Here is a 19,185-nt window from a genome sequence, read left to right on the forward strand (position 1 = left end):
AGTGCACGTGAACGCTGCATTTTTAGAAGGTGTATCAAGTTAAAAGATCTTCAAATTGTACATGCAGTGCAGCTCATTACTGTCAGTTCCACGGCAGTAAACCAATCAGAAGATCGAGGAGGTGGGGAAAGCGTTTCAAGTTTTTGTTTACAGGTGCTCAGTGAGTGTGTCCGGAAAAAAAAGATTTGAACTTGATAAACTTGATTTAAACTTCCTAGCCACATATTAAATACAGTGTCAATACGCCAAATGTAGTTGTTCAAATGAGCATAATCCTCCATAATGTGCTTTACACTGCACTTTTTTAAAAATCATTCTGAAGAGTATAGATCATTCTGTCTTAATGAGCCCTAAGGTTTTGTGGTCCAGTCACAAATTTCAGAGGGTACACAAAGTGTCTCACCTCGTTCTCTCTGGAGGGCGAGAGCTGGCTCTGGGAGTTGTGCAACATCTTGACCTGACACTTGACGTCTCGTTCATACACCTCTTTGTACTGCATCAGAAACCTGCAGGCCAGGAAGATCCACATGGCCACTTAGAAAAACCAAGAGCAGAATGCCAACACCACCAAATGAAAAATCACAGCTCTGTACTCACCGATCAGCATCTGTCTTTGAACCTATGAGGAATCTACAAAACACAGACAACATAAAAGCTCAGGTCAGTGCAAGAGATTAGAGAGCAACACTTTACCTTTATCTTATGCTGGGTTCACAACAAAAAATGTGAATTTATGAACTTGCAAATGACGCTGAATTTGTGAGGCATTAGGCATAAACACATTTAATGAATGGATTTTTAACAATATTCACATTGTATTTGCAGTAATTCATAACTGCACCAAATGCTTAAATATTTAATTAGATAACTAGTTTAATAGTTCAAACATTTACATTCTCACTTTAATTTGACCTATAATATACTGAAATAGTGATTGAACATTATTTTGACTATGTATAGGGGTTTTGTACATTAACACTGTGCAATAAAGCTCCAATAGTTAGTTAACAAGTAACTTAACTAAACTCTCAATGAAAAGTTCAAAAGCTCTTATTAATCTTAGCTGATGTTAATATTTTAGTTACTGACCAACAACATGCTAAAATCATAGCTGTAATCTCACTGCAAATCCTAATCATTTTATAAAATCGAGCTAATAACTAATACAATTTTGTTGTATTTTTTTCTTAATATTATCATGGTAACTGTAATAAACTGGCTTTTTTCACTCTCGATTTAAATCCATTAACTAAACTTTACGAATTCGACTTTATTCTAAAGCATTACCTACTATTTTTCATAATCCTTTAGCAATTTAATTTGGCTGAAACGATTAATTTGAACGTGGATACAAAGCAACGCATTCAATATTGTTTGATTATTAAACATGTTGAGAGTATTGAATTTATTTATTTATCAGCTTCTCTGGCTAATTCATGGCAAAACCAGCATAAATTGACAATTCATAAATATCCCTTTTCTATAACAATAATAAATTATAACAATAAAATGACAAAATCAGCAATAAATAATACACAGGAAAGAAATCCCAAACTGTTTTTTCAGGTTCATTATTAAACCTGTTAAAGTCATCTTTTTTGCATGTTACAGGGTTCTCACGCTTTCACCAACAGCTGATTCAAGGACTTTTTAAACTACCATTACTTTAAAATCAAGCACCTTTGTAATTCATACCCCAGCATATGAAGCACAATGAAAGTTCTTACTCTACTTAACGTTTCAGTTAAAATTGACATTAAAAATGTCAGCATTTTAACCATTTTAAACTGTCATGTTCAAAGAACTTTAATTAAATTTGTTGAATTCAATACTGGTGATATTCTAATGTGGTTTCTGATACACTGATAAAATGTGCATCATTTGACAATGTTATTGCACAAGATTTAATTATAAGATTTTTGATTTAGAATTTTCTGTTTTCGTCTTGTTTTTGACAATTGTGTACAATTGTTGAAAAAAAAAACAAACAAATTTAATTTCAAATTTAATTCGAGCACTTTCAAGGACCTGTGTTTGCTTTTGAGTACTTTCCGGGTACTTTTGAGTACTTATTGGAATCTATATGTCTGAAATTCAAGTACTTTTAAGTACTTTCAAGAAGCGTGGGAACCCTGAGGTTCAGTCAGTATTGTGATAAGACCGTGCACAGTGATAAAAGCTTCAGAAATTAGTAACAACAAGAAAATTTGATACAGTCATAAGCCTCGCATATAACTCACGGTGGGTGAATGAGGTGCAGGTCTGTGACGTCTTCCTCTAATTTGGAGTCTTTGGCGCTGTAGATTTTTCCGTAGACCAGCGGGTCTCCCATAGACTGGAAGATTGTGACTTTTGTTCTTTGCAGTTGGCCTCCCATTTCACACTCGAAAGTGTAGTCGTCCCTTATGTCCTGTTTTTTTTTTTTTAGATGAGAGCAATGTTACACAGACAGAACAGTAGTGTAAAAAAGTAGTGTTTTTTTTTTTTGTTTTTTAAAGTAGTGTTACCTGCGCAGGCCAAACAGTGGGCTGAGTGTCATCGAGTTTGGCAGCGTTCTCTGCCACTGCGTATTTCTCCACCTGAAGGCAGAGAGAAAAAAAAATGTAGGATATATAGAAAAAATAAATAACGGTGAATATATAAACAGTTTATAAAACTAGCATAAAAGAAGAAAAAAAAACAGAGAGGTAAGTTTATTTATTTAGCACATTTTATACACAATGGTAATTCAAAGTGCTTTTCATAAACAAGAATAAAATAAAGTATAAAAAAAATAAAAGCAACAAAGAATAAAAATTATTAAACAGATTAAAATGCAATGAAAAGAGGTTTTAAAGGAATGAAAGAAAAAAGAAAGACACAATAGTGCGATCTGTCAGACGTAGCAGTGTTCAATCAGTCTTTACCTTAAACAAAGTTGTGACAAATCTGTACATTTTTAAGCTTTCTGGACAGATTAATGTGTGGTTGCATCACCTGTGTGTCTTAACTGCGTGTGACATGATGCTGCAACTTGCGATAAAAGATTTCCATATTAAAAAGGAGCTTTTCCGTCCCTCCAGGATTTGCTGTAAAAGGCAACGCGTATGCCAACAGGATGGATATATACAATATGTAGAAGTCATGTTCTTTATTCAGTTTTAAATGCTACTAATGTGAGTTTGAATGGGAGTTAATGGAAAAAAAAAGCAGATAGTTTACCTCAGATCTTGGATATAAAATAACTATCAAACACATTGTTTGAAATGATTGTTATACCAGTGACTAAACCAACAAATATTAGTCACTCAGCACGTACTTTTAATAATGTTAAAAAAGCTTAATATCTATTAATTTGATTAAAAACATGTCCATTAGGTTGTGAGTGCAGTGACTAGTCTGCGATTTAAAACGGCTCTGGTATTTCAATGTTTCTGTCAGTGCTTACCAGTTTATCGAAATATCTTCTTTTGTGCTCAGCAAAATAAAGACACTTAAAAATGTGGAACCACTTGAGGCTGAGTAAATGTTCATTTCGGGATGAACTATCCCTTTAATTAGTGATCTGGACTCTTGCTTCTGAAAGACTGCGTGTTTATTTCACACTCTATGAATGTAATAACCCATACAGTGGCATTTGTTTTGCCATCATATAACCTACAGCGGCGTGGTTAGCACGATCGCCTTACAGCAAGAAGGTCGCTGGTTCCAGCCCCCGCTGGGCCAGTTGGAAATTCTGCATGGAGATTTGCATGTTCTCTACATGTTAGCTCGGGTTTCCCTTAGGGTTCACCAGTTTCCCTCAAAGTCCAAAGACATGCGCTTTAGGTGAACTGAATAAGCTAAATTGGCCGTAGTCTATGAGTGTGAATAAGTGTGTATGAGTGTTTCCCAGTGTGGGTTGCAGCTGTAAGGGCATCCGCTGCCTAAAACATATGCTAGATAAGTTGGCGGTTCATCCCGCAGTGGCGACCCTGGATGAATAAAGGAACTAAGCCGAAAAGAAAATGAATGAATGAATAACCTATTGTGTATTTTTCCTACAGCATTCTTCCTGATAGTCTTCAGTATGCAGTAAAAGCTTCACGACTCTAAAGCAGTGGTCAGCAAACTTGTTCCTGGAGCGCCGGTGTCCTGCAAATTTTAGCTCCAACCCTAATCAAACACACCTGAACAAGCCAATTAAGGTCTTACTAGTTACAATTGAAACATCCAGGCAGGTGTGTTGAGGAGGTTGGAGCTAAACCCTATAGGCACACCGGCCCTTCAGGACCGAGATTGGTGACCCCTGCTCCAAAGTGAAGTGTTTTTGCTTGTTTTTTTGCAAAAAGAATGACATGTTGGATAATGTCAGATTGCACATCATTAAAAAACTTCTATTAACAATAATAAATTGATGCAAGTGTTCATATAAGTGTATTAAAGTAACTCACGTCGATTTCTGCAGGGGTGGTCAGCTGACAACTGCTCTGTTTCCACATGTCCACACACTAGAAGAGAAACAAGAGTGATTTACACTGAAAACAGCTGTGATGGTCATGAATAAACACACATGTAATATTTTGTATTAGTTTGAAGTCAACATTTGATTAATAATAACTTCTCTGGAAGATGGCGAATGAGGTGTTCTTCATGCTCAACAAGGCTGCATTGTTGACTATAAAACAGTACCGTGTGGAAATATATTTACAATGACTATTTTTACATTTGTTTATAATATAATATTTATTTTTATTATATAAGCAGAATTTTCAGCGTCATTACTCCAGTTTTCAGGGTCACGTGATTTTTCAGAAATCATTTCATTATAATGATTTGATGCTAAAGAGTACGAGTTGTTACCTTCGTGGGAAAAAGGTTTAGAGTTCCTTGCTGTAAATTAACCGGATATAAAAACTCTTTTTATCCAGTAAGCCTTAAGCTATTAAATAGCAGTGGCTTGGATTGATAGTATTTCTTTATTGTCTATTTATGGGTGTATATGGAGGAGTGTATGTAACTTTTTAGCAGTGGGTTTTTAGATTAATTTATTATACACTTCTGCTTTTGTATGTTTGTATTGTTTTTTATGTCTGTGATGACTGCAGCTGAGGAAAAGAGGCCGAGATAAATTTCCCTAACTGGGACAATAAAGTTTCTTATCATAAAGAAACATTTTAGATTAAAATTCTGCTGAGTATTTATAATTGTTTTCAAAAGAACGACAAGTATTTAAAATATAAATCTTATGTAGAATTATAAATATATTTCCGGTCACTTTTTTTTTTATTTAATACATCCTAGTAGAATAAAAATATTTGTGATGTTTGCATCACTTTTTGCAATTAAATCCTAATCTAATTATGACGACCTATACATCGTTGGAAAGATCTAAGACTTCTGAATACATAATTTACCACTGTTTTATAGTTACACAGGAAGAGTAATAGATTAAGACACCTTTTGTCACGAATACTGTCAATAGTATGAAAAAAATATTATCCAAATTGCTCACAACATAGGGGACGCACTCGTTGTATGGTGACCAATAGAAACTGCATGTCATCTAGTGGTGAAGTTAGGTACTGTACCCAAACTAAATCTTACTGAAAGCTATTTTTTTTAGATAACTTCAAATTTGGAACAGAATTGGTGGATATATTTAGCTTGGATTGTCTATCAATTTAGGCTGAAACTGGTTTCACGAAATAGATATTTTATACAATATAATAAACATATATACAGTTCAAGTAACAATTATTAGGCCTCCTGTAAAAAAAATTTTCTAATTAAAATATTTCCCAAACGATAATTAACAGAGCAAATAACTTTTCACAGTATTTCCTATAATATTTTTATCTTTTGGAGAAAGTCTTAGTCGTTTTATTATAGCTAGAATTAAAGCAGTTCTCAATTTTTTTTAAACTATTTTAAGGTCAATATTTTTAGCCCCTTTAAGCTATTTTTTTTCCGATTGTCTACAGAATTAACCATCGTTATACAATAACTTGCCTAGTTAACCTAACTAACCTAGTTAAGCCTTTAAATTGCACTTTAGGTTAAATACTAGTATCTTAAAAAATGAAAATATTATGTGCCGTCATCATGGCAAATATAAAATAAATCAGTTATTAGAAATGAGTTATTAAATCTATTAAGTTCAGAAATGTGTTGAAAAAAATCTTTCTGTTTCTGGGGGAAAATAATTCTGACTTCAACTGAACATATATTGTTTTATTATTTCCATAAACAAAGTAATATAACTTTTTGAACTTTTTTCACTACAGCTACAACCTGACATTTATCTTTAAAATAAGACCAAGCTTAAACCGAAGCACAAAAACATTGAAGACTGGCATTCGTTTAAGTTGAATATGTCATTTTCATGTATTTGTTCATAAAGTGGGGGCAACGGTTAATGGCTAAAACAGGTCTACAGGTTAAGTCTGCTTCTCTGACTCACGTTTCCAGCTTTGGAGATCTTCAGGTCTATGGAGGGAGCAGGTTTCCTCTCTTTCCTCCTCTGCAGGTAATCCAGCAGTCGAAGCTGCGGCAGTGCAGGACAGTGGCTCATGATTTCCTGCTGTCTGTTCAGAGCTGCTCGCGAATGCCTCCTAAAACATCTGAGGAAATGTGGGAAACCATGAACATTAAGCCACATTATCTATTTGATATTGTACTTTAGCATCAAACACAGAGTAATTCAGAAAGCTTCAACAAACAAATTACGGTAACACTTTACAATAAGGTTCGTTAGTTAATGCATTTACTAACATGAACTAATCATGAACAACACATGTACAGCATTTATTAATCATAATTGAACATTTACTAATGCATTATTGACATCCCATCCAAGTCCGTGCTTGTTAACATTAGTTAATGCACCATGAGTTAACAAAAACTAACAATGAACTACTTGCTCTCAAGGAGGTTAAAAGAGCTTCAGCTTTATCTGAGCAAACAATACTTTACTTATTTAAGAGTTTTTGCCTTGCTTCCAGTCCAAATGTTTCAATATTCTTAAATCGCAATGCAGCAGCTATCCTGCAGTTCTGTATTGATAAACTCTTCAATACATGTTTGTAGTACTTTCTATTTAGTACCATAATAAAAGTCACATTTGAACAGATTACCACCAACCAAAACACAGGAGTGTTTCTTTTTGTGATTGGCTGAGCCATTTTACAGCTTGATTTTCTTTCTCTGAAAGCATTTGAGAGTTTCCTTGGCTGTGTTTTAGATCGTTGTCTAATGTAGATGTTGGACTGAAGCAGCTAATATTAATTTACAACGAGAAGGGCAGAGGATTGCAGAAGAACTACTGAGAGATTTCAGCCCTTTCCCTTTCTTCATGTGTTCAATACCCCCCCCCCCCCCCCCCCCCCCCCTTGTCATTTCATTATGCATAACTTCATTTGTAAACTAATTAGATTTGTTTTCATTGCATATATGGATTTCTTTGCTTGTTATCAACATCCTGGGAAAATTTCAAGGATTATAAACTAACAAATTTCAAACTATATATATAGTTTATTTAGACAAAGACAAGCAAAAAATATTGTTTTTTTTCATCAATAAGAGTAATTATAATAAGAAGAATAATAAGTGAGATTTTCTTGAAAAGAGCAAAATAATCAACTGATATCAAACAGAAAAAAAGATTATTTTACCTCGCTCATAGGCAAATTATTTTACTTTCTTTTTACATGAAAACAAATAAAATAACTCACTTAATTTTTCCTTGCTATTTATGAAAACAAAACTGTATTTTTTACTTGTTTCTAAAATGTTACTTGTTTTAAGAATATTTAGATATTTGGCCTAGGCAAAAGACAAAAAGGAAGTAACCAAAGCATTATTTCTACAATGTACTCTCTCTGTTTGCTGCACCAACCAAAGGCGCATCGTCATAAAAACCACTGACAATTCTTTCGTCTGAACAACACGCTTAGATAAAGACGGCAACGGCTTTTCAGCTCACGGATGGTGACTAACCACAAATACACAACAAAAGATCCACATTGAGCACATCTCTAGCTCTGTGGGTGCAAAACTATCAAACTACAACATGAACAGCTAATGAAATTAAAATACACCATTCAAGTTTTTGAAAGCAAGAACATACTAAAACAAAGAAATGTGTTCATCATTTACTTTCTCTTCAATTTACTTGTTCTATTGAGCACAAAAGAACACATTTTGAGGAATGCTAGAAAACTGTAACCATTGACTTCCATTGTAGGAAAAACAAATAGTACGCAAGTAAATGGTTACAGGTTTCCAACACTCTTCAAAATACCGTCTTTTATGTGATGATTTTATTCTCTTTGCCTCACTGGATGAAATCTGCACTTTATTCACAAATATTTTTAGATTTGTGATATTCCAGTTCTGCGCATGAAAGAAAATGGCATGTTTTGCACTGTAACAAACTCCTCCTGAAAATTGTAATCAGACCAACACTAAATTTGGTCTGCCTAATCCAAAGACATTTGCGATATTAGTTAAGTCTCCTCAGACATTTGAAAGGTGGTGTGTAGAAAAGCCAAACAAAAACACTTCCTAATCTCAATTTTACCCCTTACCTATCTATCCTTTCCCCTTACCCCTACACCTTCAAGCTAAAGAGAATTGGTACACCCCTACCCCTACAAGGAGATAGGGTAGGGGTAAAAAATTAGAATTAAGATTAGGCCTTAATGAGAAGCTGGAGCGTCACCGTTTCATGGAGCGCGTGTTCATCTTCTGTTTGTTGTAGAGCAGACGGTTGGTGGTGCAGCTGACAGAGATGGAGGGGTCGAGACACAGAGGCTCTGCTGTAGCCAGAATCAACTGACTCTCCAGCTGAAGTTTATCATCCTGCAAACACATTCACAACATCGCAGTCAATGCACAATCATCTGTACTGAATCGGCCACTTTCATGGTCAGTGTTCATACTGCTCATCATACATCATTGAGATCTGTACAGTTTTTTTTAATTCAGCAAGGACGCATTAAATTGAACAGCAATTTATTATTTAACATTTATTAATATTCTTCAAATTAGAGGTCTGGATTCCCGCGGTACAGGAGCCACGTGACCTGACATGTTGGCTTTACCAGCATGTGAGAGCAAAGTGAAGATGCGCTGTCCTCCAGCCTGCATTAGAAAACGGTCAGTTTACGGTTAGGAAACCCACATCAGGCAAGTTTGATGTATGGGAGTCTTTTTCATAGACGCAAATAGAAAAAATTACCCTTTGCGCGATGTGATAATACCTCAAAGTTTTACCCTTTAGCAGTCACAAGACTCGAACCTCAGGTTTAAGGCGGCACTCATGTCTAATCACAAGGAGACAAACAAAACTGACATCTGGCCTACAATCCTTGCACAATCTACACTTGTATCTGTTATCACTCTGTTTTGGTAATACCCAATTAGAACAAGACATTTTGAAAAACCAGATCTAAATTTAGGAATGGTTGGGTCGGGGAGAAAAAGGGGGCGGGTCGGGCTGCGCGTGAACAAAGGCTGAAAATACGGTAGAATCAGTCAGGTGCAGAATAAAACCTTGCGGGAGCAAATCTCTACTTCTAGTTTAATTAAGCACTGTTCTTCAGATTTTTTTTTACATTATAATTACTATTAGAAAAGTGTCACATTTTGAATGGACAACATTGATATCAATACGTTACAAATGTACAAAACTAATTTTTGGTGTTAGTATCAGTATGTTATTCTTAAGAATAATGATAACCTATCGTGCTCCAAACAGTGACCAAATTCACATTAAAATATTATTATATTATATTGCTTAAAGGCGCTAATAATATTGACCTTAAAATGTTTTTTTTTTTTTTTACTTAGTTCTAGCCGAAATAAAACAAATCTCCTGAAGAAACAATATTATAGGAAATACTGTGAAAATTCCTTCCTCTGGTAAACATCATTTGGGAAATAAATAAAAAAATTTGATAAAAATTCACAGGAGGGCCATTATAATTATATGTTACAGCCTGGGCTTTACATTAACACCTGCCAACCCACCGAATGTGGGTAGATTTCAGCTTTGGCGGGTTAGACAGACACCTCCACTAGCCACTTTGGCTGGTTGAAAATAATTTTTAAATTGTAGTTTTCCGTTCGACAATACAAGGATGACCCAATATGCGTGCAAATGTGATCTTAGAATCGAGAAGTAAAATAATTGTGATCACGCGAGCAGAAGAAAGCAAATGAAATGTGTGAAAATGTATGTTTCACCTGCTTTCATTTGCTTACGGTTTTATTTGCTTTTATTTTTGTTAAAATTGTTTAATTATTATTTTATTTTATTTTTTACATTGCTTTAATGGGGGATGAACTCTCCATTTATGTGTGTCAACTGGTGATGCGAGAGATCTTTAGCCACGACAGATTACTGTGCAGATTTTTGATATGACAATAGTTTTTTTTTTTTTAAAGTCAATTGCTTTTCTTTCTTTTTTAAAAAATGTTTTGTTAAATAAAAAGTATAGTATACAGCTATATTTTGCTTGTTTTGACACATTAAAAAAATTGTGGCTAAGAAATAATTACTGTTTCATGTGGTTATAGAGATAAATTTGATAAATCATTAATTTTAAGCTATAAAAAAGTCATGTGAAATAAAAACTAATTGTAATATAACACTATGAAACCATGACCCATTTGCTCATGCTCATTAAGCAAACTCATACTCGACACACAAAAAGTGAAATGAATGAGGACGCATGTGGACAACACACAATTTTAAATCAAGTAATTTTAGCATGTCAACGTCAAATTTATGCATATAAAATATATTTTCCCAACAACAAAATTGTGGCTATTGAAAATGCAGAGTGGCTAGTAACATTGAAAAACTACTAGCCACAGTGGCCGGTGATTAAAAAAGTTAATGTAAAGCCCTGGTTACAGCTATATTTTTTGCTACTGTAATTGCAGCAATCATCACAGACCCCAAACCTTTGAATGTTAATCTACAGAGTTGCTCACCTGCGTCCACTTGTGGTCACTCGTCATGGCGTGAACATCACAGATCAGGGTCTGGTTGAGCAAAAAAGAAACCAGTTAATAAAAGTAGTAACAGTAAGTTCCCTCAAAAACAGAACGGGTCATAAATCAGGACTTTTTACTGACCTGCATAGTGGGTCTCAGCAGGATGTGCCGGCTCTGGTATGTGGGCATCTTTGTGTTTCCGGACTGTCTGTAGTCTCTGACCTCGGCTATCACACAGCCACAGTGGAAAATATTCACCTGACAGAAAACACGCAGAAAAGCAAAACTCAGCTGGAGGTTTAGGCATCAGTGTTCAGACCATCACAGTGAGATTACATTAGCTGCAATCAAAAGCTAATGTAGGTTCATTTAAATAAATTGGGGCGGCACAGTGGCTTAGTGGTTAGCACTGTCGCCTCACAGCAAGAAGGTCGCTTGTTTAAGTCCTGGCTGGGTCAGTTGGCATTTCTGTGTGGAGTTTGCATGTTCACGTGCGTTTCCTCTGGGTGCTCACAGTCCAAAGCTATGCGCTTTAAGTGAATTATAAGTGAATTACAGGTAAACAAAATTGGCTGTAGTGTGAACAAGTGTGTATGGATGCTTCCCAGTACTGGGTTGCAGCTGGAAGGGCATTCGCTGTGTAAAACATATTCCAGAATAGTTGAACAGTTGTTGGTGACCCCTGATTAATAAGGGACGAAGCCAAAGGAAAATGAATAAATGTAAAATCACTTTTGAACCCGTGATATTTAGGGTTTACTTACTAAACTGCTAGTTTCTATTTCTAATTTCTATTTCAATTTGATATGAAATTTCATTAGATGCAATTAAAACTTAATGTAAGTTAATTGAAATATAATGTAGAATTAAATCCATGCCAGTGTTATTTTGGCATCACATGTATGTACTCCATTAAAATAATGTAAAATTTGTACTTATTGTATTCTAAACTAACCTTCAATTTATTTTTATTAATTATAGTACTTACATACTTAGCTATATGCATTATATTAATATAAAATTAATAACTTATACTTATTTTTGTTGTTTTAATGACACTTGACTGTTTATTAATTTACATTTTTCATATAACATTAATATTTTATTTTTGCTTTAATTTAAAATTTAAACTATATATATTTTCATTGTATTTAGCTTATATATATATATATATATATATATATATATATATATATATATATATATATATATATATATATATATATATATATATATATAGTTTTTTATACATTTTAAAGATTACTGGAGTATGTTTTACAAGAAAATACAGTCAGTCTTTCTACTTTTATGTACTCATTTAAACATTGAACTAAAATGCACTCAATTCAAAAATGATAATTTCTTTTATTAAGTGTTTTGTAAAAGTGGCAAAATAAAGTAGACAAAATAGATGGAATTTGAACAGATTAATTCCAGATGGAAACGGCAATGAATCGGAGCTAAATACTTGGTCAAATTAGAAGTTAAATTGGTTAACAATGAGTTTAAACTGTTAACAATTCAACATGTCACTGTAAAATAAACTGTGAAACTTTGTAACAATTTCTGAGTGAATATTATATTTGTAGTCGATATTTTCTCAAGAGCTGTTTCTAACCTGTGATTTTTCCAGAAGGTCTACAAGGATGGGCGGCAGCTCCTCTGCATCCAGGTATTCCAGTAACTCACCCTCTTCATAGCGAAGCCGAATCGTTTCTGAATCTTGCAGGTCAGAACATTAAAATGTCCAAATATTAGCACAACTCAGAGTTTATTTAAATGTAATATGATACGCTACATTGATGTCGCAAAAAAAGACAGTACCAGATCCGTTTTTTCCTCTAAGCATAAGCGAGTATCCTTCATTGCCAGGGTACAGATTAACCACCAGACACGAGACGGACTCCTGTGAGACCAGTTTCTGTAGTAGATTCACATTTCTCCTCAGTTTCTGCAGAAAGAGGAGGAAAGATTTTGTTATTGACACCAGATGGATGGATGGATGCATGGATGCATGGATGGATGGATGGATGGATGGATGGATGGATGGAAGAGCACATATATAGAACCATAGATATATAGAGTGATAGATATAGCAATAGAAAGATAGATGGACAGGCAGACATAGACAGAACAGCAGATAGATAGATAGAAAACTAAGGTGATGGATGTAAACCTCTAATAGGAGACTCCAAAAATAAAATGAGGAACCTATAAAACATTTCCCAGTCCTGGGTCGTGACTGGAAGTGTATCCGCTGTGTAAAACATATGCTGGAATAGTTGGCGGTTCATTCCGCTGTGAAGACCTCTGATAAATCAAAGACTAAGCTGACGGAAAATTAATGACTAAACTATAAAACAGCCCAACAGGCGTCCAGACTGTGTGTTTGTGTGTATATTGAATGAAATTACCTTCAACTCTGGTTCTTTTTCACACTCTTCAATGTACAATTCATAAAGTTTCTGATATAAGGATTTCCTTCCGCTGGAGGACACCCGCCTCTTCGCTGGTCGCTGACGAGCACTTTCTACAATGTACTGAAGGAGATATAAATACATTAATAAATAATTGGCAAAATAACAGAAAATTACAATTTACAGTTGGTCACAAATTAAATACCATAACGTACAATAAATGCACAATATAATACAGAATAAGATGAAACAAATACCTCAGCCCGATCCAATGCATATTCTAGGACTTGTTGCTGTCGAAAATAACAAATGAAAATAATTGGATTGAATAATTGTACATATTAAAGGTAAATGTTGTAAATAATGTCAAATTTTGCACAAATCAAATATTTTGCTTCACAAAATTTTGATGTATAGCCAGGAGCCACCGGTATTCATTTTGTTTTGCCTGTATGAGTTTTCTTCAACTCCTCAAGTGACTTGCATTTTATAAATAACCAAGGATCGCAGTTTCAGCTAAAAATAATATTTAATGTTTCTCTGAAGTTACTCACTTTCATCATTTATGACCTGAGGGTGAGTAAACTAACAAATATTCATTTTCTTGTTAACTGTCCCTTTAAGACAGGGGTGTCCAAACTCGGTCCTGGGGGCCCCGTATCCTGGAGAGTTTAGCTCCAACCCTAATCAAACACACCTGAACCAACTAATCAAGCTCTTACTACATATATTAGAAACTTCCTGGCAGGTGTGTTGAAGCAAGCTGGAGCTAAACTAAGCAGGACAGCTGCCCTTCAGGACCGAGTTTGGATACCCCTGCTTTAAGGTTTAATAGATTTTTTTTAACCTGCAGCATTAATAAATTATTTTCATGACTGTACATAAATCTTATACATTTAAAATCTAACAGCTCAATATCATTATCTTTATTAGTGTGAAATATTACTGTGAAATATGACAATTTCTATTGTATGGACAAAATAAAATGTTTATTGCTTCATATTATGAAGACCATTTTAATGTGGTGAAGTCATTGGCCCATAAAACATTTCCTGTTTGTTCTCAAACTATTTCATTTTAACTATAACAAGAGGCCATTCAATCATATCTTAATGCTAAATCAGCTATCATAACATTGTTTATCAATAAGAGGATATTTCAGGATTCTTGGTTGTTGATTGTAATTTTTTAATTGGTATTATTTGTTAACATTTTTAAAATGTTTAAATTCTAGATTCACAGACATTATTTTGCTTTAAATAATGCAGACATTATTTAAAATATGTGGCTAATAAATAGTGAAAACTTTAGCAGGGCAAGTAAAAATCTCAACCACTGGCCCGATCGGCCCAGGAGAAAAAATCCTTGGCGTTGAACCCTGTTTATTGTTAAGCTACAAAAAAGCTAACTGAAATTAAATGTTTCGATTAAATGTTGTAAATGAATCAGATTTTTTTTTTTTTTTTTACATAATTTCACTTAACGAATAAAAAAAAAAGCAGAAAGCAGAAGACATCAGCGTGCAAATCACAGCAAAGGCAAATTCAGCATGACTAGTGTATTCGCCAATAACCTTTTTGTTTGGGTTTTTTAAATGTTTTTCTAAAGGTTTTATTGTAATAAGTTTGTTAAAATAAAATACATTTTCTTTTGTAAATACAGTTGAGGTCATTTTTTTCCATGCATTTATAAATTTAAAGAAATAAATTAAGAAATTACCCATGGAAACTTTAATGTAATACAGTTTGCTTTACTTTCGGCCCACAGCTCGCTATCAAGCTTGGATTTTGGCCCTTCGTAAAAAAAGGTTTGAACACCCGTGTTCTAAATAATGTTATGTGTATTTCCAATATACAAAGTTATAAAAATATATAAGGAACAAAAAATAAAAAAGAAATAAATAGCTCTCTTTACATGTGGTCAAATTATACAAGTACTACCTAACTATATAAAGACTATTTAAATTGATTGAATTTACCCAAAAAATTATACTATATCATATATATATATATATATATATATATATATATATATATATATATATATATGTATATATATATATATGTATATATATATATATGTATATATATATATATATATATATAATTTTTAGATTATGAAATTACTTGTATTATGATAAGATTTTTTTGTCATATCATCAAGCCCTAATTATTCTTATTATCATTCTTATTATTATTACCGCCTGACAAAATGCATTTGTACTAGGGCTGCACAATATGTCATTTCAGCATCGACATCGCAACGTGATCATTCGCAATAGTCTGGATTATAACTGATGATTTCGAAAGTGTTTTTTGAGGCCTGTATGAGTGTTTTAAAGAGCCCATATTATGGGTTTTTGAAAATTCCCCTCCATGTAGTGTGTAACACAGCTCTAAGTGAAGTGAAGTATCCAGCTAAGGCTTAAATCTGTTAGTGTACAGTGTTTAAAACGGTTGATTCATCTATAAAAGAGTCGACTCATAATGCTTCAAACGAGTCGCCTTGATACCGATTCATTAGGTGTTTCGCCATGACGTACGAACGAAACCAAGTTATTCACGTGCACGCGCAAACCCGGGAGATTTCAAACCTGAGGCCCCGCCCTCTGACGCAGATACCCAGACACACACACAAACACACACCCACAAACACACACACACACACAAACATGCCGGTCAATTGAAGTCACACTGCAGATGGATATATTGAGTCTCTACCCAAACATGAAACCTCAGCATTATAGCCAAGCAGTTGGAAACTACTGGAAACTTCTGGAAGCTACATGCTACAAAGAATACTTCATCAGCGTTTGTTAAAGGAAGGATCAGTAAAGAGTAACTTATTGATGGACGTCAGGATTTTTCTTCCTCCATTTCTCAAGTGTAAGTACGTGCGATTAAAGTTGCCTCGTTGACTCTAGCTTGCAAATGTATTTAGTTGTGATTTGTTACTTGTAACCGCGTGTACTGTATCAGGTTAACTCACTATATTCTCTTATCGCGTGAAAAGTCACGTTAAAAACGCGATGCGTGCTGCGTTAACGGAGCTCCGTGGGCGAGGAGTAGTGTGTGTGTCTGTGTGTGCGCGCGCTGTCGTCCGGAGGTGTGTGTGTGTGTGTGTGTGTGTGTGCGCGCGCGTTGTCGTCCGGAGCAGGGTTAAGTGTTTGTGTGTTTGTGCAATATGTGTGTGTGTGTGTGTCTGTGAAAAGAGCAGAGTGAGAAGCTAGGAGATCTCCTCAACTGCTTTTGGAGTTTTTGCTCAATAAAATAGTCAGTCGTCTGTATTTTCAAGTCCATAGTCTGTATTTACATTGACCCACTGGCAGCTAAACTCCACGCCTACACCATCGAGCGTGTATGAACTGTGATTACTTTTATATTGCTGATTAGCTGTTTGGCATTTCACTCTGACTGAAGGCAGTCGACCAATCGCGACAGACTGTCATTGGTCCAATCAGCGCAGATTAGCTTCGCGCTAAGGAGGGGTTTGGGAACAAATGAATCACTGGACGATTCATACAGGAGTCGCTGGGATAATTAGGTAAAAATAAATGCAGATTATAAGACCATGAAAGTGTTTTTTGACCTTGCATGCATATTAAACTGTTGTTAGAGACCCTTACAACCAAGATATGACCCTATTTCATGTATAATATGGGCTCTTTAAATCAGTCCCCTTCACATCAATAACTGTCTGGTTTAGCTCAGCTACCAAATCTGACCTCTGAAGACTACATATTATACTATAGTTCGGACTCTGGAGCGAATCAGTTGTACAACCCTACCTACTCTCCAAGAACTGCACTTATCCAGAACCAGAAGGGCTGCCAAAATCCCTCTGGACCCCTCACACCCAGCACACTGCCTCTTTGAACTTCTACCTTCTGGTTGACGCTACAGAGCACTGTGCACCAGAACAGCCCAACATAGAAACAGATCCTTCCCTCATGAACACTAAGATAGTAATTTTGAAACAAACATCTCTACTTGTACAAAAATACACTTATTTATTTAACAACATACTTTACATGCCAATTTGCACAAAATAACAGCACATATAACTGCGTGTATATAGTAATATACCTGTACATACACTTGTCAATTTGTATATTTGCATTTACTACTTATTTCTATTTTTATATATATTTATGATCTGTTTTTGTCCTGTCTCTGTAATTCTGTTGCACTGTAGAAGCTCGGTCAATAAAACCAATTCCTCGTATGTGAACATACCTTGCAATAAAGCTCTTTCTTATTCTGATTAAAAGCATTCAGGCCTAAGAGACCGTATCGTTTTGAACCTTGACAAATGAATAACTATAGAATTGTTGATAAAATAAAGACTATGTAATATTATTCTACATTTGATTATTCAATTACTGTGCACCTGAATAAAGTTTAACGATTCAGAAAAACAATATTATGCTGTTTATTATAAACTGTATCTTGTTTTTATTGAATTTATCTATGCTTGTAGATTGTTTCTTATATTTTATGCATATGCACTGCTCTACATAATCATCCCAATCAATCCAAAAATGATAAATCCTTGCCAAATAGTTATTAAACACATCTAGTGAGATTATCTTCATATACCAGAATAAAAAAAATATTAAAATGTTAGGTTTTCCCAATATCGTGCAGCACTAATTTGTTCATATTGTTTTGAATATTGTACATTATATATTATTGAGACACTACATAAAACACTGTCATACATCTTATCATGCTTGAACCACTGGTTTAAAAATAATCAACAATAAAAAGTAAATAAATGTAAAAAAATAGATGAGAAAATCTTTCAGAGTCAAAAATATATATTTAAATAAAATCGCTTCTTACCATTGTGCTTGCTGTGTGACAGGAGGCGATGTTGTGTTACACCAGCACTGTCACCTCCACAAACACACCATTCAAGCCCTGGGATCAGACAGAGACACTTGAGAAACACACACACTCGTGCATTTACCTGCCAGCCGACCGCTTCCATTCACAACTCAAGGTATGAACGCTAATAAGCCCAGTATGATGCATGAACTCAGCTCATGAAGACACTTCTGCATCTGTCTCTGCATGCAAACACAACATCTGTTCAACTAATGTGGCCAGCTTCAACAAAGTGCATTTTAAAGCATGCAGTGCGAATAAACGGCACGTAATGAGGAAATATAGAGAATATGTTCACAGGTGAAGAAGGTAAACTTCAGCTGTGGACGACAGGCTGGCTAACACTCAGCTAACAGCTCACTTTAATGCAGAAAAGCAGGCGACTTTAGCGGCTGACAGAGCGGTTTGTAACGACACAATGGCGACAAACATCAAAACCGACTTGCCAGTCGAGTTGCATCGCCACAGGCTGGAAATCCGAAGCAAGAAGCGGAGTAAATGTTCCAGTGCCTTCAATGAAAAAAACTCACAGCAGCCATTTTGTTCCAGTGTAACAACAAAATCCAAACTTCCGGTGTGCGCGCGTGTTGGAGGCGGAACCAAAAGATGTGCGGCGCGGAACCGTTCAAAAAGCTGGTAACGTCGACTATAAAGTAAAGAAAAATCCTAACAGAGGCTGAATTTGATATAAATATCTCATTTGATACATTAGAACTTTAGCAGCCTGTTTGTATTCACCACCGTCTGAATGACACAAAGTTGAATGACAACTTTTGCAGTAAAAATGTGGTAATTAAGAGGCCCTATGAAAATGATCAGTTTCCAGTCAAATTTGATTTCAAAGGTTTGTTAAAGAAAATAATAACATTTTTATTTTACATTTGGACCAAATTTTATCAGTAGTTAACAATAACTCG

General features: G+C 34.8%; 1 protein-coding gene across 25 annotated transcripts in view; it reads right to left on the minus strand.

Moving 5' to 3' along the window:
* Positions 1 to 18,850, minus strand: part of supt20 (SPT20 homolog, SAGA complex component) — a 40,927-nt gene extending 22,077 nt beyond the window's left edge. For 8 of the 25 annotated variants that reach the window (XM_068223988.2, XM_073915050.1, XM_068223987.2 and 5 more), the window contains exons 1-15: positions 18,715 to 18,833; positions 18,224 to 18,301; positions 13,637 to 13,672; positions 13,377 to 13,502; positions 12,787 to 12,913; positions 12,581 to 12,684; positions 11,104 to 11,220; positions 10,960 to 11,010; positions 8,681 to 8,820; positions 6,422 to 6,581; positions 4,413 to 4,469; positions 2,508 to 2,579; positions 2,241 to 2,410; positions 598 to 630; positions 404 to 506 (exon numbers count right to left, since the gene is read on the minus strand). In XM_068223988.2, coding sequence (XP_068080089.1) covers positions 404 to 506; positions 598 to 630; positions 2,241 to 2,410; positions 2,508 to 2,579; positions 4,413 to 4,469; positions 6,422 to 6,581; positions 8,681 to 8,820; positions 10,960 to 11,010; positions 11,104 to 11,220; positions 12,581 to 12,684; positions 12,787 to 12,913; positions 13,377 to 13,502; positions 13,637 to 13,672; positions 18,224 to 18,226 — 1,299 coding nt within the window. In that variant the 5' untranslated portion in view covers positions 18,227 to 18,301; positions 18,715 to 18,833. Of the gene's footprint in view, positions 1 to 403; positions 507 to 597; positions 631 to 2,240; positions 2,411 to 2,507; positions 2,580 to 4,412; positions 4,470 to 6,421; positions 6,582 to 8,680; positions 8,821 to 10,959; positions 11,011 to 11,103; positions 11,221 to 12,580; positions 12,685 to 12,786; positions 12,914 to 13,376; positions 13,503 to 13,636; positions 13,673 to 18,223; positions 18,451 to 18,629 lie in introns of all 25 variants that reach the window. The other 17 variants (XM_073915060.1, XM_073915057.1, XM_073915046.1 and 14 more) reach the window with 3 other exon arrangements.
* Between the last annotated feature and the right edge of the window lie 335 nt (positions 18,851 to 19,185).

Source organism: Danio rerio, chromosome 10 (assembly GCF_049306965.1).
Source record: "Danio rerio strain Tuebingen ecotype United States chromosome 10, GRCz12tu, whole genome shotgun sequence".
NCBI lineage: Eukaryota > Metazoa > Chordata > Actinopteri > Cypriniformes > Danionidae > Danio > Danio rerio.